The sequence below is a fragment of the Phascolarctos cinereus genome, unplaced genomic scaffold (genome assembly GCF_003287225.1).
Source record: "Phascolarctos cinereus isolate Bilbo 61053 unplaced genomic scaffold, phaCin_HiC Scaffold_1;HRSCAF=81, whole genome shotgun sequence".
NCBI classification, from domain to species: domain Eukaryota; kingdom Metazoa; phylum Chordata; class Mammalia; order Diprotodontia; family Phascolarctidae; genus Phascolarctos; species Phascolarctos cinereus.
The window spans coordinates 38567375-38587691 of record NW_027555514.1 but is presented as its reverse complement, the minus strand read 5'-3'; the positions used below and the strand labels follow the sequence as shown (position 1 = coordinate 38587691).

Below are 20317 nucleotides of genomic sequence, written 5' to 3'. Positions count from 1 at the left end.
AATTTACAAAAAAAGAACCCATATGCAGTTAGCCAAAAATTCTTTCTATACTGAAAATATTGCAAAAGCATTCGTTAATTTGTGGCCACATTTCCTTTTAAACTGCAGGCAGCTGTTTGTGATTGCCTTTTAGATAAACAGGAAAAAAAAAGAAAGATCATTGAGTCAAGTATCAAAGACTGGCTCTGAAGGCTAGCTCTGTCCCTTATTATTTGTATGACCTGGGGGATGTTGCTTTAACCTTTCTGGACCTTACTTTCCTCATCTATTAAATGACATCCTTGGACAAGGTCTGGAAGTACAAAATGAAGCAGAGTAGAGACTAATAGAATTTTGTCAAGACGACTTGCTGATTATGACAGAGACTCTTTTTCAACAACCCAAAAGGTGACTCTACACATGCACATCACCAGATGGTCAACACTGAAATTAGATTGATTATATACTTTGCAGCCAAAGGTGGAGAAATGCTATACAGTCAGCTGAAACAAGACCTGGAGCTGACTGTGCGGCTCAAATCATAAGTTTCTTATTCCAAAATTCAGGCTTAAATTGAAGAAAGGAGGGAAAACTATGAGACCATATGGATATGATCTAAATAATACCCCTTATGAATATGAAGTGGAAGTAACAAATAGATCTGAGGGATGAGACCTGGTAGATAGAGTGCCTGAAGAACTATGGACAGAGGTTCACAATATTGTACAAGGTACAGCAATAAAAATCATTCCAAAGAAAAAGAAGAGCAAGAAAGTAAAAAGGCTGCTTGATGAGACTTTGCAAATAGCTGAGAAAAGAAGGAAAGGGAAAGGAGAAAGGAGAAAGGGAAAGATAAACCCAACTGAATGCAGAATTCCAGAAAACAGCAAAGAGAGATAAGATTTTTTTTTAATGAGTAATGCAAAGAAATAGAAGAAAACAATAGATGGGAAAGACAAGAGATCTCTTCAAGAAAACTAGAGATATCAAGGGAACATTTCCTACAAAAAAATGAGCATGACAAAAAAACAAAAATGGAAAGGACTTAACATAAGCAAAAGAGATTAAGAAGACATGGCAAGAATATAGAGAAGAACTATACAAGAAAGACCTTAACATCAGCAACAGCCATGATGGTGTGGTTAGTGATCTAGTGCCAAATGTCATGGATAATGAAGTTAAGTGGGCCTTACGAAGCATTGCTAACAGTAAGGCTAGTGAAGGTGATGGGATTCTAGCCAAGCCATTTAAAATGTTAAAAGATGATGCTGTTAAAGTGCCACACTCAATATACCAAGAAATTTGGAAAACTCAACAGTAGCCACTAGATTGGAAAAGATTAATTTACGTCCTAATCCTAAAGAAGGGCAATGCTAATGAACATTCAAATTACTGAGCAACAATGCTCATTTCGTAAGCCAACAAGGTTTTGCTTAAGATCCTGCAAGCTAGACTTCAGCAATATGTGAACTGAGAAACAGCAAAAGGGAAGGCTGGTTTTCAAAGAGGCAGAGGAACTAAAAATCAAATTGCCAACATTTGCTGGACTATGAAGAAAGCAATGGAGTTGCAGAAAAACCTCTACTCCTGCTTCATTGACTAAGCCTTTGACTGTGTGGATCACCACAAAAAGTGGCAAGTTATAAAAGAGATGGGAGCACCCATCTTGTTTCCTGAGAATCCTTTATGAAGATCAAGAAGCAACAGAACTGAACATGGAACAAGTGATTGGTTTGAGACTGGAAAAGGAATACAACAAGGCTATATACCGTCACCTTATTTACTTAACTTATATGCAGAGTACATCATGCAAAATGCCAGGCTGGGTGAATCAAAAGCCAGAGTTATGGTTGCCAAGAGAAATATCAACAATCTTAAATATGCAGATGATACCACTCTGACAGCAGAAAGTGAAGAATTAAGAAGCCTCTTGATGAGGGTATAAAAGGAGAATGTAAAAACTGGCTTGAAGCTTAACATAAAAACAAAACCAAAAATACCCAAAACACCTAATATCATGGCAACTGGTCCAATCACTTCCTAGCAAATAAAAGGAGAAGAAATGGAAGTAGTGTCAAATTTTATATTCTTGGGCTCAAGATCACTGCAGAAGGCAACTGCAGCCATGAAATTAAAAGATACTTGCTCCTTGGAAAGAAAGCTATAGCAAATCTAGGCAGCCTGCCAAAAGTAAAGACTTCACCTTGCCAACAAAGGTCTATATAGTCAAAGCTATGGTTCTTCAGTTACAATGTCTGGCTGTGAGAGTTGGACAATAAGGAAAGCTGAACACTGCAGAACTGATGCTTTCGAACTGCAGTGCTGGAGAAGACTTTTGAGAGTCTCTTGGACAGAAAAGAGGTCAAATTAGTCGATACTTAAAGAAATTAATTCAGGCTATTCACTGGAAGGTCAAATACTAAAGCTGAAGCTTAAATACTTTGGCCACATAATGAGAAGATGGGACCCAGTGGAAAAGACCTTGATGTTAGGCAAGAATGAAGGCAAAAGGAGAAGGGAACAGCAAAGGATGAGATGAATAGATAGCATCATGGAAGCAATAATATAACCTTTGACAGACTTTGAGAAATAGTGGATGATAGAAGGGCCTGGCATGCTATGGTCCATGGGGTCATGAAGAGTTGGACATGACTGAATAACTAAACAACAAGAAGTCCTGGGGACACAAAGAGAGGCAAAAGATAGTCCCTGACCTCAAGGAGCTTACAATCTAATGAGGAAGACAACATGCAAACAAATATATACAAAGCAAGCTATATACAGGATAAATAGGAAATAATTAATAGAGGGATAGCATTAGGATTAAGAGGGGTTGGGAAAGGCTCCCTGAGGAAGGTGGGATTTTAGTTAGAACTTAAAGGAAGACAGGAAGGTCAGCAGTCAGAGCAGAGGAGGAAGAGTGTTCTAGGTATGGGGGACAGCTAGGGAAAATATCCAGAGCCAAAAGACAGAGCATCTTGTTGACAAACAGCCAGGAGGCAAGTGTCACTAGATCAGAAAGTATGAAGAATATCTACTGTATGTACATGCATGTAGGGGAGCAAGGTGTAAGAAGTCTGGAAAGATAGGAGGGGGTTAAGTTATGAAGGGCTTGGAGTGCCAAATAGAGCATTTTGTATTTGATCCGGGAGGGATAGGGAGCTACTGGAGTTTATTGAGTAGGGGGGGGGTGATGTGATCAGACCTGTGCTTTGGGAAAAATACTTTGATGGCTGAATGGAGGATGGGCTAGAGTGAGGAGATATTGAGGCAGACAGACCCACCAACAGATATTGCAATAGTCCTGACATGAGAAGATGAGGGTCTGCACCAGGGGGATGGTAGTGCCAGAGGAGGGAATGGGGCACATTGAAGAGATGCTGCAGAAGTGAAATTGACAAGCCTTAGCAACAGCTTGAATATGGAGGATGAGAGAGATAGTGAAGCATCCAGGATGATTCCTAGGTTGTGAATGTGAGGTTTTGGAAAGATGGTGTTGCTCTCTACAATAATAAGGAAGGTAGGAAGGGTTCAGAGGAAAAGATAATGATTTCTCTTTTGGCCATATTAAGTTTAAAATGTCTGCTAGACATCCCAACTTGAGATATCTGAAAGACAATTGGAGATGTGAGATTAGGGGTCGTCAGAGAGACTGGGGCAGGATGGGTAGAATTGAGAATTATCAGCATAGAGACGGTAATTAAATCCATGGGGGCTGATGAAATCACCAGGTGAAGTAGTATAGAGGGAGAAGAGAAGAGGGTCCAGGGCAGAACCCCGAGGGACATCTACCATGATCTGACGAGGATCCAACAAAGGAGACAGAGGGACTAGTCAAATCTGTGGGAGAAGAACCAAGAAAGAGTGATATCTAGAAAACCTAGAGGGAGGAGAGTATCAAGGACAGAGAGTATCAGTGGCTGCCAAGCAGTCAAGGGGAATGAGGATTGAGAAAAGGCCATCAGATTGGGCAACTAAGCGATCCTTAGTAACTCTGGAGAGAGCAGCTGCGGTGGAATGATAAAGCCAGAAGCTGGATTGTAAGGGCTTAAGAAGAAACTAAGAGGAGAGAAAGTGGCAGCACTAACTGTAGACAGCTTTTTGGAGGAGAATATACAGCAGAAAATATACAGGAAGAGAGTTAGCAGGGATGGAAGTATCCAGGGAGGGTTTATTTCAGTTTTGGAGAGACGTGGGAATGTTTGTAGGCAGCAGGGAAGAAGTCAGCAGAAAGGGACAGACCGAAAATATGTGAAAGAGTGGAGACGACAGGGGAGGGCGATTGCTTGAATGGGATCACTAGACCGAGTAGAGGGGGTGGCCTCGGTAAAGAGTAAGGCCACTTCATTACAGGGGTGATGGGGGAGAGAGTGGCAGAAGGCATCTGTGACAGGGCATGAGGAAGAAGAAAGAAGGAGCTCATGGTGAACGGCCTCAATTTTTTCTGTAAAATACGGGACAAGGTTCCCAGCTGACAGATAAAAGGAAGGGGAGCCGTGAGAGGCTTGGCAGAATGAGAAGGCTTGGAAGAGCCACTGGGGAGGGTGGGAGAGAGTTGATAAAGGGACACATAGTAGGACTGTCTAGCAGCAGTGAGGACCGCGGTAAGGTTGTATAACAAATGTGTAGCGGACCCCGTCAGAACAGCGGTGGGATTTTTTCCATTTTCCTTCAGTGACATGTATAGTCACCACTGTCATCTACACACAGAATAAGGGACAGTCAGGCCACTATACATTCCAGTTAGATGCCCTTAGACCTATCTTTGTGAAGAGCAGTGATGGAGCCAAAAGAAACCCAGAAGGCACCCAAAGGCACAAAGAGGTATCGATTAGATTCGTCAAATATCTCCCTCGTTGCCACCCCTCCCAACACATAGGGAGCAGCCCCAGCAACAACATCCCCCACTATAGGCCAGGGGGAAAAGGTCAGAGAGGAAGGGGAGAAGCTTTCCAGACTGCACAGTACCTGGCACATAGTACATAGTATTAAGCACAGAGCTTAATAGATGTTTGTTAACTGACAGACAGCTGACTGCAAAACATCTTCACATGAGATCCATGTCCAGCAGGGTGCCTCATACATGTTAGATATTTTTTGAATGTTAATTGAAACAGAATTTGGATGAGCATTTTGCAGGGATTCCTGCACCAAAAAAAGACGTTGGCCTGGATTAACAACAATAACAATAGTTAACATTTATACAGCACTTACTGTGTGCCTGGCACTGTGCTAAATGCTTACAATTATTATCTCATTTGATCCTCACAACAACCCTGAGAGGGAGAGGTGCTTTATTACTCCCATTTTACCAATGAGGAATCTGAGACAAATAGAGGTTAAATAAACTAGTAAGTGTTGGAATCCAGATTTGAACTTGGGTCTTCCTGATTCCAGGGCCAGTGCTCTATCCATTGCTGCCTGGCTGTCCACAGATGAATTTCCATGTCCACTCCAATACTAAATTCTATAAAGGGTGAGATTGTTGGAGTGCGCCAGAGAAGGGTTCAGTCCAAAGCACCTCAGAGCCCATCCTATACAGCCATCTCATCTTACAGATAAGCGAGCTAAGTATTTGAACCCAGATCTTCTGACTCTAGAACTCATTTCCCTGAACCACTCTATTCCTTCATTCCTCTAATTCCCAGCTTTCCCTAGTGCCACGTGGCTTCCGGGTTCTCAAACAGAGTAGGAAGCAAAGGCTGATTGGGACCACCAGGAAAAATCTATGCTAGGGGACTCTTAACTGCCTCCATTGCTGTAGGAAATTAAAATAGGGATGAGGGCAGAGCTGTTGAAACAATTCTCTTGCAAAACAGAAACTGAGTATAACCCATTCTTAACAGTGGTCAGCGACTGAAATGATGATGTTATTAGTTGGCAAGTTTTAAATTCAGCTTAAGGTTACATAAGCTTTAGCAGTGTAAGAAATAATAACAACAACATTTATGTAGCATCTTAAGGTTGCACATTTATTAGCTCACTTGAGCCTCATAACAATGTGGTAGGTGCTATTATTATCCCCAGCTTACAGATAAGGAAAGTGAGGCAGGCAGGGATGAGCTGACTTATCCAAGGTCACAAAGCTAGGAAGTGTCTGAGGCAGGATTTGAACTCAGCTCTTCCTCATTCCAGGTCCAGCATTCTTATCCATTGAACAACATCATCAGGATTTGAGAGATAGGAGCCATCTACCTAACTCATACCTGAACAAGAATCCTCTCTACAACATTTTGCTCCAACACCTTGGGAATCCATTACCTCCTGAGGCAGCCCCATCTACTTTTTGGATGCTTCTAATTGTGAGGAAGTTTTTCCTGACATTGAGCCCAAATCAGCTTCTCTGAAGCCTCCACCCATCGCTTCTAGTTTTCTCCTCAGGGGATAAGCAGAATTCTGCTAATACTATTTTCAATAAGGCAATCTTTGAAATACTAAAGACCAAAAACATTTCCCCTCCCCCCACCCCAAGTAGTCTCTTCTCTAGCTAAATATCTCGAACATTCCTTCCCCAGATCCTCATGTATAAACCTGAAAACCTTTACCATCCTGGCTGTCCTCCTCTAGACTCCCTCCAGTATATCAACATCCTTCCTCCTCCCCCTCTTTTTCCTCCTTCTAAATAGTAACAGCAGCAAAATCTTTACTGATCATCTAATCCTCGTAAAGCATCTTGCTAGGTGATGAAAGGTGCAGCTAGAGCACAACACATAGAGTGCAGGGCCTAGAGTCAGGAAAACCCAAGTTCAAATCTGGCCTCAGACACTTATTAGGTGTGTGAGCCTGAGCAAGTCACTGAACCTTGTCTGCCTCAGTTTCCTCATTTGTAAAATGAGCTGGAGAAGAGAATGGCAAACTGTTATGGTTTGGGGTGCTGAGAACCCCAAAATGCAAGGGTACAGGGGGTCTGCCTTGAAAGAATTCGACCACTCAAGCCTTCTTTCAATCAGAGTAGTGAGTTTTTATTACAACACCCATAAGGCCGGCAAGATTCCTGGTAAATCTGTGAATTTGATGAGGATGGGACAGATACTTTTATACAAAAATGACTGTGAGAAGATCTGGATGGGATTAAGGAGGGGCAAGTAGCCTGGGGTGGGCCAGGTGTGGACAATGAAAGGAGTTAAATGGTTGGAGAGCTACAGTGAAAGGGCAGTTAAAATGATTATTGAGTATCCAGGTAGACCAGGATGGGCCAGATTCCTCAAGCAAAATGCCAGTGTGGGAAAGTTCAGGGGCTTTTAGGGGTCCAGGTCCCAAAGACATGGTCTTTTCCTTTTAGGGGTCCAGGTTCCATAACTCCATCAAAATCACTCCAATATCTTTGCCAAGAAAACCCCAAATGGGGTCACAAAGAGTCAGACAGGACTGAAATGTCTGAATAGCAAAGGTGATGAAAATATAAAGAGGTACATTCTTGTCTTGAGGACTTTACACACTAGTGGTGGGGAGTTGTCATTGATCAGTCATTTTTCAGTTGTGTCCAACTCTCCATGACCCCATTTGGGGTTTTCTTGGCAAAGATACTGAAGTGTTTGCCATTTCCTCCTCCAGCTCATTTTACAGATGAATAATTGAGGCAAACAGTTAAGTGATGAAGTGTCTGAAGCCAGATTTGAACTGAGGAAGATAAGTCTTCCTGACTCCAGGCTAGGCACTCTATCTCCTGTGCCACCTAGCTGCCCCCAACTTGGGACGAAACACCAAATCTCTTTCTGAGATTTGAGTATTTCATACTTTTGTAGTTAATTTCAGCCTTAGAATTTTCAGTCTTGTTAACATGTAACTAGATATAATAAAGATTTTTTTTAAAATAAAAGGCATGGAGAAGGAAGATTTAGAACATCATGTGTGAGAACCAGCAAAGGCAGTTTGGCTGAATCATAGTCTGTGTGAAGGAGAGTAATGCCAAAATTAGGCTGGAATTGAAGGTTGGGTCCAGGTAGTGCAAGGCCGTCCATGCTAAACACAGGAGTTTATAAACCAATTATAAAAATATAAGCTGTTAACATAACCAAGAAATCGAGATGGAAATTATTTATCTGGAGTAAACAATTTAAAAATAAGTTCAACATTAAGAACTGGATTCACTAAATATGCAAGATCAAATAGTGATTTTTAAACAAATCTCAGAGCACTGTCTAAACCCTGATCAAGCTTTTGAGGCCAAGAGTGACTTGAAGAAAATATCAAAGCTGAGATAGAGCCACACAAAATTCAATTCATCTGAATCGAGGGAAAGTCCACTTTGAAAGCCTTAGTTATGGGCTCTGGCCATTTGCCTTCAAAGCAGGGGTGGGGAACCTGCAGCTGTGTAAGGCCACGAGTGGCCTTCTAGGTCCTTAAGGGCGGTTTTTTGACTGACTCCAAATTTTACAGAACAAATTGGTAAAATGTAGATTCAGTCAAAAGGCCACATTTAAGGACCTAGAAGGCCATGTGTGGCCTTAAGGCTGCAGGTTCCCCATCCCTGCTTTAAACTCTCACAATAGCAGTGCTGATGGGCCCAGCTATTCTAGTACATGAGCACATGGGGACTACATGTGAGGGGTTGTGGATGAAAAAAAAAAACCCAAAACAAGTAAATCATTGTAGCAGTGGTTGGTGCAATATAGTAGACAGTAAGAGAATTGGCCTCAGAGTCAGGAAAGCCTGAGATCAATAACTGATACATATCAGCTGTGTGACCCTGGGAAAGGTTTTCTTCCTACCTGTCTGATTGTTCGTTCTCAGTCTCCCTTTCTGGATCTCATTCAGGCCACACCTACTAACAATAGGCATCCCCTCTAGACTCTATCCTGGGCCTTTTCTGTTCTCCTGCTACACCATTTCTTTTTGTGATCTTATCAGTTCCCATAGATTCAATTATTATTACTATGCAGATCTGTTTATCCAGCCCTAACCTCTCTCTGACCCCCAATCTTGAAGCCCCAACTGCCTACTGGGCATCATATAAGAATATCCTTCAACACATCCAAAACAGAACTCATTAATTCCACCCTCCCCAATATTTCTGTCTTCCAAATTTCCCTGTAACTACTGAGGGCATCTACACCATCCCAGTGACCCAAGCACTGGGTCATCCTTGACTCCTCGCTCTTTCCACCTCTTCCTATCCAATGTGTTACCAAGTCCTGTTGATTCTATCTTCATATCATCTTTCTTTTCTCCCACTCCCATTCTTTCTTCTCAAACTGTAACTACCCTGGTGCAATCTGGCTCACCCAGCTGTCAAACTGATCTTCCTTAAATGCAGGTCTGACCTCTCCCGTCCCATAAACTCCAGTGGCTCCCTATTACTTCCAGGATCAAATATAATATCTTTTGTTGCTCTTTTAAAGCCATTTGTAACCTGACCCCTTTCTAGCTTTCCAATCTCTTATGCCTTATTCTCAAGTACTCTGCCAATCAGTGACACTGGCCTCCTTGCTGCTCCTCCCCTAGGGTGCTCCAAGACCAATCACTTCCACTGGCTGCCCCCCTCATCTGGAATGATCTCCGTCCTTATCTTCACCTCCTGGTTCCTCCCTCAAGTCTCAGCTAAAATCTCACCTTCTCAAGAAGCCTTTCCCAGACCCCCCCTTAATGCTAATGGCTTTCCCCTGAGATAATCTCCAATTTATCATATATCATCACATGTTATATAAATATGTGTGTGCATGTGTGTGTGTATACACACATTATATATTATCATATATATGTATATATGCATGTATATGTATATAAAATCTTATTTGTATATAATTATTTACATGTTTTCTCCTGAGAGAGCAGAAACTATTTTTGCCCTTTTTTTGTATCCCCAACAGTTAGTATAGTACTTACACACAGTTAGTGCTTAATAAATGTTTGTTGATTTGACTTGAATTAACCTCTCAATGCTCAAGAGCAACTCTCTAAAAATTGGGAGGTAGCTAAGGAGCTAGTAGATCCAGTGGTAAAATTAAGAGTGAAGAAGACCTAAGTTTGAATCCTGTCTTGTTCACCTATGAGGTATGTGGCCTGGGGCAAGCCACATAACCTCCCTCAGTCTCAGTTTCCTTATCTATAAAATGGACTTGATAGCCTTGAAGGTCCCTTCCAGCCCCCAATCTACAAATCATGATCCTATGAAATTTCAGGTCAGGTCCAAACAAATAAACAAAAAACCAAGGACTACAATGAAAACAGAAATTGGGTCACTGGAAAAAGAAATTGGATCACGAGGCATAGACAGTGAAGAGTGAGTTATAATGAGTCACAGAAGAGGTCAGGTGGCCTAGTATTCCAAAAGAAGTAGAAACATTCCAGAACAATACTGTGTGACCCTCGGAGATAAATACAGCTGTAGCTGTCCAGGGAAGTTGCTTAAAGGGTGTGATGCTGCAGACAATTGGGTACAAATACATCTGGGCATTTGCCAACAATTTAGGGGGTCAAGTGTTGAATCACCAGAACCTGCTTTGGCCAAATGAACCAGGATTCTTTTCCAAACTAGAGAACTTAGGACGTTGGCCACGCTGGTGGCTTCTCTGTCAGTGAGACACAACAAAAGTAAATACGGATGAATATTTTAGTAACTACAGCTAACATTGATACTAGCAAAAAATACTTACTAAGCTTTTACAATGGGCCAGATACTATGTTAGTTGCAGGAGATAGAAAGACACAGAAACCGATACCAAAGATACTGTATTCTACAAGGGCAATGAGAAATTTTCTGCCACTCCTTTGCCTGGAGACTTATGGATGATAAAACATATTTAGAGTACAAGCAGGCCTTTTTTTCAAATATTTTGTTGTTATTGTTGTTGTTCAGTCTTTTCAGTTGTGTCCAACTCTCTGTGACCCCATTTTGGGGTTTTCTTGGCAAAGATACTAGATTGGTTTGGCATTTCCTTTTCCAGCTGATTTTGCAGATGAGGAAACTAAACAAACACAGGTAAGTGACTTGCCCAGGGTCACACAGCTAGTAAGTGTCTGAGGCTGGATTTGAACTCCAGAAGATGAGTCTTCCATGACTTCAGGCCCACAGCTCTTTGCACTATGGTGCCACCTAGCTGCAATTATTTAGCCAGTCATCAAATAAAGCCATTAATATATTTAACGTAAATGATTAACAGTTGCTGGATAATAATCCTGATTCTGGAGAAGGGAGAGCCAATCAATCAACCAGCACTTATTAAGTACTGATTACTGAGTTAGGCATCTGAAGAATGGATTTGAAAGGGGGAGAATAATCTGGAAATGGAAGGACCAATTAGGAGGCTATTGCAATAGTCTAGGAGAGACATGGCATAGGCCTGGATGAGAGTGGTGACAGGGAGGGTAAAGAAAGGTTGGATATGAGAAATGGAGATGCAGTGTCAATAGGACATGTCACTTGCCTATGGAAAGGTGGAGAGATGAGTCAAAGAAGACTCCAGCATTTCACCTAGATGGTGGCACCTTTAATAGAAATGTGTAGGTTTACAGAGGAAGAGAATAAGTTCATTTTGGGACATGTTTAGTTTAAAGTTCTGGTGGGACATCCAGATGAAGATGTCTAGTGGAAATTTAGAGGCATAGGATTAGAGTTCAGAGAGATGAATTAGTCAATCAACACATTGTGCTAAGCACTGGGGATAAAAAGAAAGGCAAAAATATGGTCCATGCCCTTGAGGAGTTCACTTTCTAATGGAGGACGATAACATGCAAAATAACGATGCACACACATGTAGACAGAGAGGAAAAATAGTTTTAGAAGTTTTCTGTGTAGTTTTGATAGTTGAACTTACAGGAGATGTTGAGATCTCCGAAGAAGAGAATGGCAAGAAAGAAGAGAAGAAACCCAAAGGCCATCTCACGGAATACTAGAGCTTATGTTGCAGAGACAGATGATGAACCAGCAACGACAATTGAGGAGGAGTGGTTATAGACACAGCAAGAAAATCTGGGAGGGAAGCCAAAAGCTACAGAAAGGTCAAAGATACTCAGGACTAAGAAAAGACTGTCACTTGAATTGATTACCAGATCACTGGTAACTTGAAAGCTGTTTCAGTTGTGGCTTTAGAAGCTGGATTGCCAAGGACTGAAGAGGGAGCCAATGGTAATGAAGTGGAGGCAGTGGGTGTTAGCTACATTTTCTAGAATTTCAGTGATGAAAGAAAGAAGAAATCGAGGACAATTGCTTGAGGAATTAATATATTTGAGGAAAGGGTTTTTTTGTTTGTTCTTGTTTTATGGATGGAGGTGACCCGGGCATACTTCTAAGCAACCAATAAGGATCTAGGATACTGGGAGAAGCTGAAGATAGGGTGAGGGAAGGCCTGACAGCTTAAACTTCTAAGAAATTGGTCAAGGATGGGACAAAGGGCCCAAATAGAAAGGCTAACCCTGCTAAGGAGAAAGACCACCTCAGTCTCTGAGACCAAAGCATCAGGAGAGAGGATGGGTACAGAGGAAGAAAAGTTTTGAAAGGCCAAGACTTCCCCTATAGACAGGAGACAAGATTTCTTAAGGAATTGAAAGAAAACTTCGTATATCTGCTTTGAGAATGGCAATAGTCAACTGGAGATAGATAAGAGTGTTGACACGAGATGGTGAAAACACCATTGAGGTTAGACAGCATAAAATCGTAGAGGACTCAGTTGACATGGTTGCTGTGACTTTCTCCAGAATACAGACAACCTCCTATAAAGTTTAGTCTGCCTAAGCCCGTGGGAACTCATATGATTTGACTTGTCAGTCTGGGCCAACCCTTAGAATTACAATATGTCAGAGATAAAAGGGATCTCAGAACTCATCCAGTCTGACCCACCTTGTTTTAAAAATGAAAAGAAAAACAAAAAACCCTGAGTCCCAGAAAAAGGAAGGGATCACCCAAGACCATACAGGGGGTGAGTGGCAGAGCCAGGGCTAAATCCAAGCCTAGTGCTTTCTGAATATAGCCCAGGTACCACCCTTTGTTAGTGATTTCCTGCCAAGGAGGTACATTGTGTGAAGGAAGCCTGCAGGTGGGATTGGAATCTCTCGGCATCAGTCAGGAATGGAAGAGGAGGTATCTTAAAGGAAGAGGTTGTTTTCTCCCATCCGTGGAAGAGACTGGAAAAAAATTCAGAAATTTAACTAAGAATTCTGGGATTTGTGGCCCCACAGGAACAGCCTTAGGAAAGAGATTATCTGGAGATTCAGTTCTGACTCTGGTGGGGGAAGAATAATGAACCCAGATGGCTTCAAAAGATTTTGGGAACTGTTAGAGTTCTCACAATAGATAAGTCCAGACAGGTAGAAAATGGGCCTTTGGAATGGGGGATTAAGGCTACAATGTCAAAATGGTTTCCATGACACCTGCCTAAGAGATGAAGGACCAATGGCCTTCTCTGACAGATTGCAGGAAATTATGGAAAGCTTCAACTTTCCTTTCCTGCTGTTTGTACCTCTACATGCAAATGGCAGATCTTTACTGCTAAATTTCCTCTGTTCTGTAAGACTTCTTATTAAATTTTTTATTTAAGTCTTTAAGACTTATGTAACTTGTGCCTTTGAAAACACTTTCTTTGATATACTTTGTAATGTAAATCTCTATATGAATTCCATGCTGGCCGAAGGTAAATGGAGGATGTCAGTGAATAGCTGGGTTGAGACAAATAAAAATAGATTTCTGTCTATTAGTTTAGAGTTCTATCCGTTGGTTTAGACTTCTATCCAGACAGTCAGAGTTTCATTCTGACCTGAGGGCCCATGAGTTTTAAGTTGGAAAGGATCTTATGGTGATAACTTTTATTTATAATTTTTTATTAACTTCCCAAATAGCAGAATTAAATCAGACCCAACCTTTCTCCCTCCCTTTTCCCTGGGCTAAAAGAAGTTATTGTTATAGTAAGCAGATGGCTTAAAACATAGATGCCTCAAGCTAATCTCCCTACTCGGAGCTAGGATTATGGAAAGATATAGACCAAAAAGTCCTTGATCCATGGTTGGAATAATGGAGGATAAAGATGTGGTTGGAAAAAAAATGAGACTTTTCCATGTCATCCATTGGGAAGAGGGGGTAAGAAGATAGGGTGCCAAGGCCTGCCTTACCTTACAGTGACACCTGCTTGTTCCATTTGCCAAATCATTGTACCTATTCAGTACCTATCAAATATCCCTAACTTTACTTTCCTTAAACCTGTCCAAACCGATCCCAGGTAAAAGAAACTTTGAGCTCTGTCTGAGAATTCCTGAAAGAACTGGAGCAGAAGCTCGGCCTCAAGGAAAATTGGATGCTTTATAAAGTCAATTACTGAATCTTTATATTTCCAGAATTCAATGCTTAATGTAAATACCACAGGCTTAAAATGCCATTATTTATCAAAGGTGCTTTGAACTTGGTGAAGAAAAAAATGATATAAAATAATCACAAAAACTTGACATGTGTGGGAATCATTATGTTTTCCTATAAAATTCATTAAATATTCAGTATTTACTCATTAAATATTCAACAACAAGCTCACTGTGTAGCTACAACGAAGACAAGGAAATGTTTCCAAACATAATATTTATCTTCACAGGCTCACAACATTCCAAGATATTTCATCATGCTTCATCAGTGTCTGAGGTTCTTTTCAAACTGAAAATAATTTTTAATAATTTTTTTAAAAATCCTTTTAGATATTTTAAGTTATATTTTAAAGTTCTAAGAATATCAACTTACAGACTATTCACTATGTAAATGACTTTGTAGAAATTTTTTTTCTTGTTAATGTTTGGAAATAATATCAAAACTACATGAGAAAGTTCCCCATTTCATAGAGTCAGAGAATCTACCAGAGTTGGAAGGGACCACATTTAATCCAACCCTGACCTAAAAGAGAAATGCCTTCTATGTTTCCCTGACAAAGAATTGTGTGGTTTCTGCTTGAAGACCTCTAGTATCAGTAAATTCACAACCTCCCAAGGCCATAAGATTGTCAGATCACTTGTCGTCATCATCATCACCATCACTAACATTTATAGAAAGCTTACTATGCACCAGGCACTCTACAATTATTCTCTAATTTGAGCCTTACAACAACCCCGGGAGCTAGATGCTATTGTTATCCCCATTTTATAGAGAAGGAAACTGAGGCAAACAAAGATTAAGGGACTTGCTCCAAGTCCCACAGCTAGTGTCAGAGGCTGGATTTGAACTCAGATTTTCCTAACTCCAGACCCAGTCCTCTATCCACTGTGCCACCTAGCTCCCCCAACAAACATAGATTTAGCGTTGGAGTGGATCTTAAAAGTGATCTAGTCTGACTCCCTCCTTTATACAGATGTAGAAATTGAGGCCCAGAGAGGTTCAGTAATTTGTCCAAAGCCCCACAGGTACTTGGCAGAGCCAAGATGACAACTCAAACATTGTTCTCTTTCCATTGTACCTGGTAACCTATTCCATGTTTGGACAGCTCTTATGGCTTAGGAAGGTTTTTTTTCTTTGTTTGTTTTCATATATGTGTCTCACTGTAGTTTCATCTGGTTTTCTCATCTTTGGAATTGGAAGTTCAAAAGATAAGCACAAGAACAGCAAGAGATTTACCTGAAAACCCAGAGCAGAATTGGGGTGGTAAAATTTATACTATCCAGCCTGGTGTTCTTAGAAACTAATGAACTTTCTATTGGCATTTGTTTGGGTTTTTTAGTGGGATCCCAGGAGAAGACCTGGCTTTATATTGGGAGGGAATTCCCTCTCTCAATGCAGATCAGCAACTATTTCAAAACTAATCATTTTATTTTGTTTTTGTTTTTTTGTTTTTAGACAATTGAGGTTAAGTGACTTGCCCAGGGTCACACAGCTAGTAAGTGTCAAGTGTTTGATCTGAGTCAGGTCCTCCTGACTTCAGGGCTGGAGCTCTATCCACTGTACCACCTAGCTGCCCCCAAAACTAATCATTTTAGAAAGTTACCTGGGGCACTAAAAGGTTAAATGAGATCCAGGGTCGAGGACAGTCTGTGAAAAGTGTTAGGATGTTGTTTGTATTCAATAACAAAGTTCACATTCCGCTGAATATATGCAACACCTCCTAATGAGAGAATCACTTCCAAATTAATGCTCCAATGAAACCTATTAGAAAAATCTTCTAGGTTATTAGACATCAGTCTTGCCAATTGGCTCCAAAAGGGGTGACCTTTGAGTGGGACTTGCACCCAGGTTTTCCTGACTCCAAGCCTCGCTCTTTCTATACTGGGCAATGCTGCCACTTGTTTGGGCTAATATCCACTAGTATCTCATAGGGAGGCAGAGCTCTATCAGTGGGCAGCTTTGTGAATTCAAATGTGGCCTCAGGCACTTACTAGCTGTGTCACTTAACCCTGTTTGCCTCAGTTTCCTCATCTGTAAAATGAGCTGGAGAAGGAAATGGCAAACTGCTCCATTAACTTTGCCAAGAATACTCCAAATGGGGTCATGAAGAGCTGGACATGACTGAAAATGACAACAACAAAAAGACATTTATGGGAACAGAGCCCATAGGACCAATAGGAAGAGGGACTGAATCTGTGATTTCACTGGAACAGGAAACTCCCTCCTCTGCCAATGTAGGTCATCACCTTCCCTGCAATTTATCAACTTAGAGAATTTCCTAGAACACTGAGAGATAGGTCACATAGCTAGACTCTGTCAGAGTCAAGATCAGAACCCAGGACTTCTAGGCTCCAAAGCTAGCACTCTATCCACTCCACCAGAGATGTCAAGCATCCTCCCAAATACACTGGAACCAGATTAAAACACAATTGGGAATGATTTAACAAAACAAATAAAACACAACAGAGTATAGATAATGTTAATGTTTTCTAAGACAACATACAGACTGCAGGGATCCTTAAGTATGGCCCCATTTCTACTTGAGTTTGAATCCACAGTACTCTACTACTCTGTCTCTAGCATAATAATAAATAATCTTGTTATTGCACAATTATTATTGCATAATAAATAATCTTATATTTATATAGCATAGTTATTTATTTATAACCTCCCCAAAAGACTTACTTTGATGCCCAGCTGGGGCATCGTAGGTTCTCAAAGGTGATGCCAGCATACTGTACTGCAGCTCTGGCAAGTTCTATTACAATGACTCTGAATATGTGTCCAGTGACCTCTATCATCTAGTAACCCACACAGCTCAATCTGAGAAGCTCATTCCTTGAATCCAGTCCTCCATGCAATAATATTTTGAGATATGGCAACTCATGAAGACCATCTACTAAAGTTGCTATCTGCATTGGTGGGGGGAATAACTACACTTAGAAAATCATGGCTCTTTGGAAATACAGAAGTAAGCAAAACAAGTCATCTCAAGACCTCATTGATGCTCAACAGGTATGTAAGGCAGGAAAGTACCAAAACTAATAAACTCACACAATCTACTGGCATTTGTTTGGGTGGCACTGAAAGAAGGCATCATCTGATTCAGTGAAAAGGATATCAGATTTTCAGTCAAAAGACCTTGGTTCAAATCCCAGCCCTATTACTACCTGTGTGACCTAGGCCTCAGTATCCCCATTTATAAAATGAGAGGGTTGGACTTGGTCTCTGAGGTTTCTTGCAGGAACCTTAGAATAAATAATAATAATAATAATAACAACTTCGATTTAAAACTTACCTTGTGCCAGGTACTGCGCTAAGCACTTTACAATTATCATCTCACTTAATCTTTTTTTTCCCCAATTAATAAACATTTATTAAGCACTAATGTGTCAGACACTATGCTATGCACTGGGGATATATGTAAAAAACAATTTTTAACATTCTTTTTTAAAACTTTGAGTTCCAAATTGTCTCCCTCCCTCCTCCACTCCCCTCATTGAGAAAGCAAGCAATTCGATATATGTTATACATGTGTAGTCATGTAAAATATATTTCCACATTAGTCATATTGTGAAAGAAAATATAGACAAAAAAAACCTCAAGAAAAATAAAGAAAGTAAAAAAACTGAAAGATAGGTGTTATTATTATCCTCATTTTACAAATGAGGAAACTGAGGCAAACAAGGTTTAAGTAATAATAATAATAGTTAATATTCATACAGCACTGTGCTAAGTACTTTACAAATATTATCTCATTTGATTCTTAAAACAACCCTGCAGAGTAGGTGTTACTATTATCTCCATTTTACAGATGAGGAAACTGAGGCAAACAGAGATTTAAGTGAGTTGCTCAGGGTCATTCAGCTAGTTAGTGTCTGAGGCTACATTTGAACTCAGCTCTTTCAGACTCTAGATTTGGCATTCTGTCCATCATACCACCTAATTAGCCCAAAGACAGGCTTGGTCAGGTGCAGGTGAATAGAAGCAGTGAGAAGTGATTTGGTGGATTTGGTAAATCTATAAGCCTCAGTAATTTTTTCAGCCTTTATGCTTAAGGACACTAGACATTCATTCAAATTCTATGTGGGTACTTACTGTAGCATTAGATACAAAGGTGCTTTGGTAAAGGTATCATTTACCTTTAAAGGGGGTATCAAGGTTGGCTCTTGTATATAGGATGTTTTACCAATATGTGGCTGTCTGTTACTTTGGGTAACAAAGAAAGAGAAAAACTCCATTTTCATGATGAGTCTACACTAAACAGGCTACACCTGTCTCAGTATGGCAAAAGGAACCAAAGTGAGTGCCTACTGAGATGCCAGATCACAGGATCACGAATGTAGAGCAGAAAGGGACTTTCAGAAATCCCGGATTCCAACCCTTCCCTTTACAAATGAAGAAACTGAGTCCCAGAAGGAAAAGCGCTAAGGCTAGGGTCTCATCACTGATAAGCAGAATCCCAACGTCACAATCTGGGCCAGAATACAGGTCATCTGACTCCCAATGCAGGGCTCTTTTCACCATTCTTAATTCATTAGATATTTTTTGGTTTGGTTTGGTTTTTGCCTCATGAGGAACATGCAATTTCTGGCAATTCTAGTCATGTTTTTTGGATACCAAAGTAAACAAAAGCCGGGGAAAACCTTAAAGCCATTAGTCTGTATGAGACAAATCGCACATCCAGTTTGGAGACACTGCAGCTCTCACCTTTTTCCCTGAAAAGAAAATCCTAGACTGTCGCATTTGTACTCCAAAGGCAAATTCCCAGGAGCCCCGAAATCTTCAGAGTTCTTCCCTGTTGTTTGTAGGTTGCTCTGAGCTCACAATATTTCAGGTATAGTTTACTCGTTGCACCATGTCATAATTCTCCGGCTTCACAACCCTATTTATAGCTGTGTGTCTCTTGACTTCATTGTGCATCCCCGCCTTAAGATAACTGCATCTAGAGCCGGAAAGGACCATAAAGATCAGTCAAACGAGGATCTAGCTACTATTTACCAGGCGCCAGGGATGCCGAGATTACCTAATTCATTCAGCTTCCTCATTTTACAGAGGAGGAGGCTGTTTCAGAGAGAAGTGACTCCCTTAAGATCCCCCCACATGGTAAATAGCTGAGACTGCATTTGAACTAAAGTGCTAAATCCAATGTTCCGGACTCGTGGACCACCAAGGTAACCCTGGGTGTTTTCACGGAAAAGAGCGGGGACTTTGGGGCTGGAGGATGTAGGTTCAAGTACCATTTTGGCTATATTCTACCCACGTGACCCTAGCTAAGTCTTCCTTGAACCTCAGTTTCTTCTGACAAATGAGATCCTCTGACTATAATTCAAAATGCTAATTAAGTTTAATGACATTTCTTGTCTGAACCTCACCCAGCTTCCTTTCCAGCCTTCTCAGCCCCACACCCGGCTCCCTGCCTCACTCACCAAGCGTGGGGTTCGCCTGGAACCAAGCAGAGGCCAACAGTGCGCAGGGCGCAAGTCTCCCGCGGGCGCCTCGGCGCTTGCCTCCCAAGCCCATGGCTTTATCCACGCGCCTCCTCCCCGCCCCACCCTCCTGAGTCCGTGCTGCTAGGTTCCCCAGGGGCGTGAGGGGCAGCCCTGAGAAAGGGCGGGGAGGGGAGAGGGGGTAGGATGGGGTGGGGGTGAAAGCAGAGTTCTCGCCCCGGCTGGAAGTGGAGAGTGCTTGATTAGAAAGGCAAGGCGAAGAAAAGCCTGGCTAATTGTTTTCAGTATTTTTCTAAACGCCAGCTAGCATTGACACTATTGACCTGGGCCAGGCCTAGCTCCAACCCGTGACTCGCTGCAGTTCTGGCTCGGGAGGCGCTGAGTGTCCCCCTTGCCTCCAGCTGCTGATCTTTTCTTCCAGCCGCTCTTTTCTCGGAAGCTTCCTGGGACTCAGCCATGATAAAGAAGCCCTGGAGTTCTTGGGAACTCCAGGGCAGGGCAGTGCTGGACAGCGGCCAGCAGCGGCTCACCTCTCTTGCTGAGAGAGGGCATCGTCTCTGTTAGGATGCACCCGAAACTCGCCTGAAGCCACCTGCAACCAGAA

At 41.5% G+C, this 20317-nt stretch overlaps 1 protein-coding gene across 1 annotated transcript in view; it reads right to left on the bottom strand.

Annotated features, from left to right (window-relative positions):
- COL6A5 (collagen type VI alpha 5 chain) overlaps positions 1–19801 on the bottom strand; it is a 115009-nt gene extending 95208 nt beyond the window's left edge. Inside the window, 2 exon segments of the mRNA XM_020987253.2 lie at positions 18974–19208; positions 19693–19801. Of these exon segments, the coding sequence (XP_020842912.1) occupies positions 18974–19009 (36 nt within the window). The 5' untranslated portion in view covers positions 19010–19208; positions 19693–19801.
- Positions 19802–20317: the final 516 nt, after the last annotated feature.